The 12,520-nt window shown below is 39.0% G+C and overlaps 1 protein-coding gene across 2 annotated transcripts in view; it reads right to left on the bottom strand.

Annotated features, from left to right (window-relative positions):
* The window catches only part of pcdh17 (protocadherin 17), a 48,086-nt gene that overhangs the window by 20,700 nt on the left and 14,866 nt on the right, over positions 1-12,520 (bottom strand). For both annotated transcript variants that reach the window (XM_079665534.1, XM_079665535.1), the window contains exons 3-4: positions 9,525-9,583; positions 8,945-9,117 (exon numbers count right to left, since the gene is read on the bottom strand). In XM_079665534.1, coding sequence (XP_079521660.1) covers positions 8,945-9,117; positions 9,525-9,583 — 232 coding nt within the window. The remainder of the gene's footprint in view (positions 1-8,944; positions 9,118-9,524; positions 9,584-12,520) is intronic.

Raw genomic sequence — 12,520 nt, 5'->3', positions numbered from 1 at the left:
AGCACTGCAGGCAGCGGCTGAAAGGCCATTACTAGTTATGGTTGAGCAGAGGACAAGTCCTGAGGCCTTGGACAGGCCAGGCCCATTTATCTCTCTGGTTCCTGATGCAGTGTAACATGGAGAAACAATTCCCCAGGGCACAACAAATATTCATTCACATGAGCAAAGGAAACAGCCTGGACAAAGCGTCCCTTCACTTGTATCTTACTGATTCAATAGGAGTTGTGCTAAATTCATTGTCTAGGAGACTTACAGTACACCAGGCATTCCATTTTCAGATATTCAAAGCAGAACAATTTCCCTTGTTTGTAAATGGCCAAATTGTAAAATTGATATAGCAATCTGCCACTTTGCTGTTTCCATTTTAGCCACCATGGGCGCAATATTTATCAAACCAAAGCAATATGTAACACAAACCTTAGAAGAGGTATCATCTGACTGTGGGTGTCCTTGTTAATTCATATGAAAACATATTAATGCAACTACCGGTACATATTTTACAGATGGCCCTTCTCCACTGGATCAAGGTTAGCAAAGTATACATTGTCAGTAGCAAGATGCCACTTATACTGAGCATAGAAGATAGTCAATTATATCGAATTATATTGAGATACAGAAAATATGCAGTGAGGCGACCATTTTGCTAATTCATAGTGATTATTAAAATACTGGAAAATGGCAGTGACACGTAAAGATAAAAAACAAAAATTCTAAAGGTGTAAGTTATTTGATATCACATTGTCGTCTGCCAGGTCAGTAAAGCTGCTACTTATTCAACAGTTTGACAGTTTTTTTCCTACCTATCTACTAATATTTTGCATATTAAACATTGAAAACAAAGACAAATACTAATCAACCAAGACATTCATTTAAATGAGTGCATCTGTTCATTGGGCATCTTATAAGTTGTACTTTTTATAAAGTCTTTTTTAAAAAACAACTATCAAATTTGAGATGAAAATGGTGATGTACTGTATATGACTGAAAATAATCGTTGGAAACATAAAAGGCTTAAAAAACATATGTGTTAGAGTGTGGTTAATGTCTAGAAACACACATAAACACACGCACACACATACACGCCCTGCTGTCCATGGAAAGAGGACAGATGGCCGCAGAGTGGCTCTGGTCCAGGACGTGACGATGTTCTGTATCCTTATAATCTGCTCTGTAGTATCCTCCCTACTTCTGTGCTGGACAACATGTTTCACCCACTGAGAACAGACACTGGAACAGCTTTTCTGCTGCTCTGTCACACATACTCTTTGAGAGGTAGTGGGACAACAAACTAACTTAAATTAGGAGTGCTCCTTCATTTAACCCTTAGAAACATTGTCACTACACACCCCACAACCACCTTTCTTGAAGCGGCAACAAAGCAACAATAAAAAAGTACAGTGTAAATGCACTGTAGCAGCTATATCACACATCCGCTCAGCCTTTTACAAACCAGCCATGGATCACTCATAGGAGTTATTTGTGTCAGTCAGTGTGTGTATTTAACAGAAACAAAGGCACAAGCATGAGGCTGCACAAGCCTGATTCTGAGCCAGTTTCTTGTTTTCAGTAAAAGCTAACTTGGTACCACTCATAAGCGTAAAAACAGCGTAAACATCTCCACTCTCTGAATCTGGTCTAGGGGAAGCATCATACTGTAAGTGAGTGTGCTGTAATCACAAATGTAACTAAGCTTTTCAATGAGAGGTTCAACAAAAACATGCAGGAAGAACAGCCATGGGGCTCAGCCACACAAAGTTATTAATTAGATTTCTAGCACAGACACCACATCTACAAGATTGTTGTTTATGTGATTAAAAAGAGAACAACTGGGAGAATAGACATGTCTGTCATGATGATGAAACTGATTAACTGATGTTGCTTTGGGGAATCTCTCTTACATGTCTGTTAGAACACGTTTCACAGTTTTTTTACTTTGGCAGTTAACGGTCACCGGTGTGAAAACATAAACTCTGGCGTGTAATGTAGGTTACCAGGGTGTTTACAGCAAGCAAGTCTGTGTGCATGTTTAAACTGTAAACATGAGATATGCAAAATCGGCAAACCGCCCGGATTTACTTACTGAATTCTTTTACACAGAAATGAGGCATTAAAGCAAACGCATTCAAATTCATCTGCAGGTGAGGCTCCTGATTACAACAATGACAACAAAGTATCTCCAGCTTGATCTACAGTTCAGCATAAAAAGTGTGTTTAAAAATGTGCATGTAATATCTGTTTTTCAAAGAGCTGGAAAAAAAATCAAGAAACAATAATAATGTCACTGAGGGTTTCCCTGGAGCATCAGTTGATGAAACTTTAACATTACGGATGAAGAGTGATTAATTTGAATCACCACTATGGACTAATACTCTGCGAGACAAAACATTTTTTTAATGGGCTTTGAATAACATTTCCACAGCATTTAATGGCTCTGTGTGTTTTTTCATTTTCTAATATGAGTTAACGCACACTTGAATTAATACCCTCTAATGTTCTCATTACAGAGCGGTGAGAGGAAAATATCTGGGCAGCTTGCATTTAGGGGCGGCCGCCCTTATTGGAAGGTGCATGAGAAAAGCCCTCTCAATGGTATCTAATGCGATTTATTGTAAAAGATGAGGAGTTCAATCATGCTATGATGAGAGTTTATAATGGCTCTTAGAGTCAAATAAGACATTTGTACTCATTGCTTCTATAAACATGCCATAATTATTCACTGCCGCTACCAGGCTGAAGGTATGATGCCAGAGATATATAGCCCAATTGGTAAGAGTCCGAGATATTCATCAATCCTCTCCAAAGCCGTGGTGCCACAGTGCTCGAGATAGGCTCCAACGGCTGAATGGGGATCAGGGGGTGAGCCACTATGCATTGGGGCTGAGGTTTAGAAATCACACCCCACAGCCAGCCCAGCCCAATGAACACACCGAGTACAGGACTGGACATTACCCTTCGTGAACCATAATCATAACAATGGAATTGAAAATCACTTTGTGTATTAAAGAAAATATATTAATCCCTATAAATCTTCCGTAATGAGAGAGAAGAAATCCTAAGACTGTGATATTTCCCCTCCCTTCACCCCACAAGATTTTAGGCTTTCAACAGGATTCCACTAGCTTAGCCGCAAATCGCCTCACTGCTGTGCGATACCACCATATCCGCTAAGAATGGGGTGAACACACAATCTGGCACACATCTATAGGCACATAAACACAACTCACAAATCTTATTTGATTTTGAGTGATGCTTCCTGGAAATGTCCTGGTTGCTGATGGTTCTCACTTCTCAACCAGGAGAGCAGCCGGTGATGGTGCCATGAATCAGCCCGGCCAGGGACAGGCCAAGGAGGACTGAGAAGATGAGCAGCAGGGAAGATGAACGGCCCGGAGAGAAACCCTCTCTGTTCAATGGCTCGCACAAAGAGTTATAAGAAACATGAGCATATGGCTGCTGTTCTCAGATCTTAAATGTTTTGTTAGTCAACTACCCAGGTCAAGCACTTTAAAAAGTATAATGAACATATAATGACACGCAGGAGCTATGTAACATTCTTCTCATGCTGCTCTAAGGGAGTCCAACTGAAATGAGGCAGGTACATGTTTTCACTGAAACAACGGTTGTAAACAAAATCCGATGGCCTTAATTAATCATGTTTAATCAGACAGATGTGATGAAACCATGACTCCTCCATATGCTACTTGTTTGGAGCAATGTTTGTAAACTAACTAATTACAATGCTCTCACAATGAAGCCACTCTCTCGGCAGATGTTTGTCCATTAACCTGCGGAACAATTACTTTAACATCGTGTGAAAAATAGCACATTAAGGATGCCCTCTTTGCCACGGAGAGTACCCCCTGACGGAGTCTTCCGTTTATTACACTAACTTGTATTTAGGAGACATTATATAATAGATGCAATTTGAGCTTTTTTGATAAAACAAATGTGTTGCTGTAATGATTAATGGGGAAGTAAATGTACATTTGTCAACCGGCTTCTATGTAAGAATAAAACAATGAAATAAGATGTTTGTTGTTATAAATAATATGTAAATTCACTAAGGACTGGGATTTTTGTATGCAATATTGCTTAAAAGCCTCTTGATCATATGAACAAAGTGTATGAAAGGTATGCATATCATTCATCGTAATACCAGAACAACTGTACACATCAAACCTAAGACAAATGGGAACCCACTTTTTTTAGCCATAATTCATTTTTTTAAAGTTTTCATTTCATGAATTATTGTTTAAAAGTCAGTTTGATGAGTGAGTCACTTTCTGGCTGTGTATCTATCAATGCTCACTGGACATTGTTCAGAAGATGTGTGTCTTCAAGCAGCTAGTCTGTCAGCAGCCAGATTGTGTGTTGCTTTGTTCAATTGTTTTTTGAGATTCAATTGTGTCTGAACTCAGTGTTTCTCTCTTTCTGTATCGGTTTATTGTCCTTTCTTTTCTTACATTTGCATAAACACAAAATAATTTCACATTAAAAGCAATATAAAGTCTGAAACAAAGATAGGTGCAAATAGTCAGACATAATAATAAATAAAAAAACATAAGCTTATCAACAAAAGGCATACAGATGTAACTAGAATTGTAATATGTATCAACTAGACTGGCCTATGTGAACTATTTGTAAAAATAATGACATGCTTGTAAACAGTGAACTTGAGTGATCGTGCTGCCTTTTGAATACAAATTCAGAATAATTTAAATCATAGGTGAAATATACAACGACCCACGCTCTGAAAACGTTGTCTGCATTAATCTGTGCATGAAATATGAATGATGTTGAATGGTATGCCCTTTTCCAACAGTCAGATAAAGGTTTATTGAAGGCCAAACTGAGCAGGATAGAGGTTGCCATGGCTGCAAGTGTGAAAAGGGCATCTGATCTGACTTCTGACCAGTCAATTCATCTTGGAATTGCAATTTTCTTTTATCAAAGGTTCAGTACTGATTCAAAATTAATTGCTGCATATAAAAAGAAGAAAGGAAAGACTGATATTGTGGGGAGTTGAAACGATTTGGGAAAGTACAGTAATGCTAGAGTCTTAAGCTTAAGACTGCACAGTGGATGATGGGTGCATATTAAAGATGGATTAAAGTCTGAATATTAAGTTTGCTTGGTTGGAGAGAACAACTATTATTAAACAAAACAACATATAAAGACTTCATTTTCTCATGATTTCACAGATGATTAAATGTAGGGTCACGCCCTCTTCTTACTTGGAATTCACACTTCAACAATGAGGATTCAAAAACCTCTTAAATGATAACAATTAAATTGTGCTTATTGTTTTGGGAACTATATTTAATAGAACATCCAAATGATAAGATAAAAAAAATTAATAGTGGGGAAATTCATCAGCCCTAGAACAAAATAATAAATCTTGTGGACACTTGTTTTACCCAGCGGCATACTATGAAATACTTACACTGAGATAGCTGGTATGTTGTTGAAATTCGGTAGGATGAACAATGGCAATATTATACAATACTTAATTGCTCAGTTATCAACTGCAATACATAAGCTTGATTTTGTACTTTGAAACCTGTGTAATCTGGTGATACTAATCGACAAAATAAAAGACATTCAATTGTTATAGGATAACAATTAAAAACACAACATCATCCTTTATTTGTGTACAGTATCTGCGTCTACATATTTTTGGGGTGTTTATGTTCCATAGCTTGCATGTTTGAGAGTAACTGACAAAGCAGGACACTTCCCTTATTTAAGCTTATTACAGGGATGATGTGGGTGTGGGGATTTATTTCACTTTGCAACAAACAATGGTAAAAAGTCAATATCATTGCCATTTTGATAGAAACACATTTCATGCTGCCTTTCCTCACTGTATCCAACCTATCTTCAAAGTATCATATCCTCCTCGAACCTCCCCCCTATTCTTTCTCACATATGCCTCTCTTTTAAAACAAGGCAGGCGGTTTCACACTCTAATCGCAACTAATTAGGACAGGTCGGCTGCCTGGTACATTTGAACAGTATCCCCGAACAGCGTCCCTCCATGCTCTTCCTCCTCCTCTCCCATCAACCCTCTCTCTCTCTCTCCATTCCCTCGGACAGCCCTATCAGTGGGTCACATCTCCCCACGCCACTGCTGCCTGTCTGTTTGTGATAGCGACCGTGGCAGTCTTCTCCACAGAGGCGAGCGATGTGCTGCCAGCCTCTCCGCTGGAGCCAGACAAGCCAGTACCAACGTCTGCTACAGACGCGTTAGAGCATCAATTAATCGCCATTTAGAAGTGGTGAAAAAATGCATTTGATATACTTAAGCTTAATTAATACGTTGCTACCGATTTTGCAGGGCTAATTAATCAATTTAAGACTGGTCCCTCATGCAAAGATGTCCAGATTAGGTTGTGTAGAAGAAAACGTACTGCAAATAATGGAAGAACATCAATTACAAGCACGGACATGGGGAGTTTAATGGTTGTTCTACCAATGCCCATTAACACAGGAGAGCATAAATAGAGAAATTGATGGGAAATACGTAGAAGTAAGAAAAAACGATGGGACAATTAAATACATACAAGGTGAAAGAAGTGTACACTGACTGTAGGATAATAACCAATTGACTTTAAAAACGTAGGACCGAGAAAGGTTCGGGGAATCTTTGGGACTTGAATGACATGCTTTGTGCACTTGTAGTTCTGTTTATACTGAGCCAGAGAATGAGGCTGCAGAGTACTGGCAGGCAAGCACAGAGAGCTACATAGAGTAATTGGGAGTGTGATGCTTGGAGAGGAACAGAAGACTTAAGATGGGATGAAGGAGGGAAGGGTGGGGTGATAGAAAGAGACATATAAAGTAGATGTTAAGTGCTGAGATGTGTAGAAAATAAACCCTGCAGGAAAACTACCCCAGGAACAGTGACAAATGACAAGCTCACTTTTCCTTTTCTTTGTCAACTGATAATGGACATACTTTTGTGCTACTGGTGTATAGTAAATGTGTGTTCAAACAGGGAGCTACATTAAATCAGAGATATCAATACCTGAAAGTAGAGCAGCACATTACTGCATATTTTGTGTTTCAGTTTTCATCTATTTTTCGTTTTAAAAAGCCTAATTAATTAGCTTTAAAATGACTATGATAAATTACCTGGCTGTACATGATCTTAGCAAGTAGCAGATGGGACTACTCTGGAGCTTACCACGCACAAGGTGACCATCTTTTTATTCATCTTCAACTGCAGGAGATCATACAACATAGAAACAGGCCTTTCCGAGCAGATGAAATCGTAATCTGAGAGCAGAACATCTAATCCTAATAATGTTTTCTCATGTAAATATGGACTCATAGTGAGGCATATCTGTTGCTTTGGAGCATTCAACTGGTATCTTTGCAACTTAATAAAGATGAACTGGAACACTGCCAAAGCGATGTTCAACACCTCTCACTCCTTATCACTGCTCTTGCACCATGCCTTGGCCTTCTGTCCCTGCCCTCCCCCACATCTTAGCTAAGCCCACATGTTATTGGCTAAACACAGCCAGCTGCAGCCAGTTAACTGTATAATCTCAGATCAATTGATTTCCCCAAACAGGGAGAGGTGAAGAAGTAGAACGAAAGTTGTTTGAGAATAAATGAGAGGGCAGTAGTGAGTGAAAAACAGGCTTGAGGCAGGTTGCAGCATAAGTGTGTGTGTGTTTGTCTTTTTTTGTACTGGTGCAACAAACTTTGGTTCGTGAGAGACCATCAAAAGAAAGCTGACCGAAGATAACACACAGGAAACAGAAAGGTAGATGGACAGGTTGGAGTTGGCACTTTCAGGTAGTTTTAGTCAACACCAACCAACAATGTAGTATTGGACAGGTTTTACAGACTACTGACCAAAACACTCCTAGCTCAGTTTGTCATGTGTTTCGTTTGTATAAATGTGATTATTTCAGTCCCTCACGGACAATTAAATAGTAACATCTTCAAAATGAGAAACATATGGAGCTTTTAATTGGCCAATTGCTCTTGCCAACGTGTGTGGCTTTTTTTATGCTAGAAAATGTTATCTAGTCAGACATGCATATCGCAGCACAGAGTGTGCAGTATAAATTGTCATTGTCCCTCCGCAAAGACTTAAACAGCCCTTCTGTTCCCTAGATGAATAGCACCATTACACAGAATCCATGTTCAGTATAGCACACTATACTTCTTGATCCAGTCAGTGAGATACATACTTCCTCCTGAGACTTTAAATCTTTATTTCTGTGGGAATATCTGTTTTGCCCAGCAGGTAATGGCCCACACCGAGGAACATGAGTGGATGAAGCTGCAGTGAGAAATGTACCATACCTCCTCCTGTTCTGTTACTTCTTTCTGTACCTATGTATAATCTTGGCTTTCTTGCTCCTGTCAACCTGCACTAATCATGTGAGGCAGCTGGGGTGAGTAGGACTGTAACAACCCATATCTGGGGAGTTATTGTTCTACACATGTCATGTGTAATCTGCCCGACCCATAGTGCTTAGAATAATTATTCATATTTAATCACCACACTGCGAAGCTACATCTCCTGCCGCTCACTAAGTCATTTTCCATGTTCCATTATCAAAGTTTCAGAGATGGGTGCTCAGGGAAGGGGGACTAAATGGAGAGGCTGAAGAAGTTGGGCTTATAAAAACATAATGGGCTTGTCTGCTTTGATAAACTGAGGACGTGTATAGAATGCACACACCCTAAAGTACACGCACACACACACTAAATGAGAAAAGTGCAAAGAACAAAGTAGAGGACAAGAAGTAGCCCAGTATAAATTGAGATTGTGAGCGCTGCGATGCGTTCAGGCAAGTCTGGAGCTCAATCGTTCAAACAAATAATCTCAAAAAAAGGATTGATAGTCATTTGGTTACATTTTTTCTGGCTGGCGCATCATATTTCATTTGTCATGTAGTCATATATAAGGATGAGAGCTCACCTTGCTCCAAAGGCGGTGGTTTCACTCCTGTAGCCTTCAACTTGAGGGCTTCTTTTGCAGACATGTCACAGCAGGAGCCTTTGTTGGTGTCCTGGTCACTGTCAGCCTGGTCACTGTCACCATGACCACTGTCTCTGAGGCTTGCTCGCTCTGGGTCTTTGAAGGTTGAACTGCTAAACACATTACGAAAAAAGGGAGAACAAAAAAAGAGATTTGTGAATTTGCTCTTTCCTTTTTTAGAACTCAGAGAAAATGTAGAGACAGTATGAAACATTGATGAACATCCCTGAAGGCTTAGGTAAAACAAGAAACAATTATATTGATGGGATTTGGAGGTAATAAAAACATTGTACCAGCCAGATGAAGATGAAATAAAAAGCAACACATCTTCTGTTTGATTATATTTGATGTATTACAGAGAATACCTAAATAAATGTACATGCTCTTTGTCTCCATGCTATGAAAACATCTTATTAATAATCTAATTTAGTTGCTGATGCTATAGTACTCTGTTTGGAGTATTGAAGAAAATAAAACAAAGGTCTGAGATGTAGTGACTGGTATAGATCTCAACCCTTACCTTTGAACAAACTGTTGTCTGCTACCCATATAATTAGGCTCAGTGGGGAAATTGTCCGTCTGTTGAGAAGAAAGAGAGAAAAAAAGAATGTAACAGGCTCTATAGGAATTATTCCTGCTGTGAAACAAGATCTCCCAGTGACATAATGATTAATTATGCAGAAAGAAATGTGGTAGAGACAGAGTAAGGGTAAATACAATACTGGGGATGTGAGCTCTATACCGTTTAAGTTTGAGCATTTCATTAACCACATAAAGAAATCCAATTAGGCTTTCCAGAGTAAACCGCAGAGCTGACCACCAAATCTGGCAGAAATGATCAATAACTGACAGTAGTCTTGATGACTATAGAAAACTTGTCAGCCAACCATCTCCAGACCAGAAATGTAAATGCAATTTGCTAGTTCCTTTCGCAACATTTCTGTGAGAATCTGTTGACTGTCAGACTCGACATTCTTGTTTTTCTCTATAAACTAAGATATTGTTGGTAGGAACAGGGGCTTTTATATGAACCATGTGGCGTTTATTCCATATGGGGGGCTACCTTATCACACACAGGGAGCTTCATGCTATGTGAATGCTGTGCATGCTTGTGCACACAAAGACACGCTAATACCCTAATACTGAAGTCTTACTTAGACAGCCTCACAAATAAACAGTATGCTGTGTATGACAAAATGCATCAGTTTAATGGAACACTGGTACAAAACGTAAAATACATAAACGGCACAAACACTCCTCAGCACTGTACGCAGTAGTGCATTACAGAATGGATCAATTACATGGGCGCTGGAAGTATTGTCTCTCTCTTTTAAATTATTTCAATAAGATGTATGAGGGGTTTGTAGTCTTGTCATTTGATCTAAAAGGTCACAAAGGTCCCCGTTTCTTTCTGGCATTTACAAAAGTGGCTGTCAACATTACTAATAATGGGAATGCAAACCTGTAAAGACACAGAGAACATACGGGTAGTATGAAACTAATGTGCTTACATTTGTATTCAAATAACTAGGAATAATAAAGTATGTTTTGGGTAAAGTCAGGAATTGTGGTAACTATTGGCTTCTAGAAATATAGCTTTCATTCTGTTGTTGTGGTTTTCATCACAGTAACACAAATAATTTCCCTATGTAGTGCAACACTCTCTGTTCTGAATTGATAGCAGTAAAATGTCATGTTTAGTGAGTAATGTGTCCTTCTGCCAGGCTTTTTCACACACACAGCTTGACTCACAGTCGATAGAGTATTTCAATGTCATCCGTGCTCTGCAGTGGCACAGTATGAAAAAAGGGTGTGTGAAGGTCAGACAGGCCACCCCAGTCTTTTGACCTTCCATGTTTTTGCCAACACCTTTATCTCTACCTAAACACTCTTTTCCACTTTAGCCTTCGCCAAGATTAAAAGAAAACACCCACAGAATGTATCAAAGGCTGAAACTTGACCATGGGGTAAGAGAAGAATAGATGTTAGAAATCGTTTGGCATTGAAATGATAACAGCCTGAGTTTCTCAAAAAGAAGGGATGGAAGTCTTTATATTAATGTCCTTGGACATGCTTGAACTCAGCTGTTGGAACTGAATTTGATCAGAATGAAAGTGCATTAACAGAAAAAGGTTTTGCTTGATTCTTATAGGATTCAATTTACTTTATGCACCTGTGCACATAGAGCAAATAACAAAATGAGCACGGAATTTGGGTTGTATAACGAAGGTATCTTTTTATGGTTTACCATTAAGGAAATAAACTTGAAATGGTAAAAGGTAGGCTGTTCTTTGATAGTGTGTAAAATAGAAATACAGCAATGAATCCCATAGCTTGGTATTCATGAGTTTTGTCTTACCATAAAGAATTAACATGCATGTCGCTCAGTTCTACAACAATCTACTGCCCCCACCCCTACATGCCAATAAAAAGCACATTACACCACTTCATAGAAACCTCTTTCCTGCCAATTAGAGTCCAGGCTGATCTTAAGCTTCCATCTCTTCCTGTCTGTCTATAACTGCCCAGCCCTTTCACTACAATGGGCCACTTTCCAATTAATGGATCGATAATGGCCAGTATGAGCTGCTTTGTACTCAGCCAGTCAGAGCCCACAATGGATACAGGATCATTTGAGGGGGAATGATGCATACAATCTAGATGTCCAGTCGTTTCATTATCATTATTAGACACTGAATTATACAGTTCATACATTCATTTAGCAGTGCAAGTTTCATTGAGTTTTTTAATGTTGCATGCTTGCAATTCTTGCCTTCTCATTTCCTCTTGTGGGGCATCTTGAAATGAACTGAATTGAACTGAAGTGAATTGAGCGTAACTAAACTAAATTCAAATGCATCATCTTTATATTTAAGCCAAAATAATATCCTGAAATATGATATTTGGAATACAAAGGTTGACAAAGTAGCAAACCTTTTAAACAAAAGGTACATTAAGCAGTTCGGGTCACTGAACTGCGTAAATATCAGCAAAGGTTAATTTCATTAGTAGTCTTGTGAATGAGAATTGCAAAAGCTCATTGTGGAATTGAACTGAATGATTGGTAATTGTATCAAGTCCACCTAGCAAGTCCACAAAGGTCAGAGAGATACTGAGTACGATGAGCTGAGTAAGTGTAAAAAGCTGCACTCTATTCTGTATTCCCATTGAGACCCTAAGACTGACCGAGCAGACAGCAGGACGATTGAGACAAATGGGACGAGCATATTGGTTTGCTATTCTACTCTCAGGCCTTGGTGTATTTTGGGGCAGCGCTGGTGTCTAAGGGGCTTTGTTGGTGTGTATTAGTCTACTTGTGTACATGTGTGTTTGAATTGTAAGTAGGGGTTGGGAAAAAAGACAATTTGCATTGCATTTGTCCTTTACTGTCTCCCAAAAACACCTACACTCACTTTGTATGTATGCTTGTGAGTGGTTCCAAATGCACCATAACATTGTCAGTAAGCCAACAAGAAATATAAATGCTTTTTTAAGCATTTTGTGTGTGTGTGTGTG

The sequence above is a fragment of the Notothenia rossii genome, assembly GCF_949606895.1.
Source record: "Notothenia rossii genome assembly, chromosome: 2".
Classification (NCBI taxonomy): Eukaryota; Metazoa; Chordata; class Actinopteri; order Perciformes; family Nototheniidae; genus Notothenia; species Notothenia rossii.
This window is presented reverse-complemented; position numbering and strand designations above follow the sequence as displayed.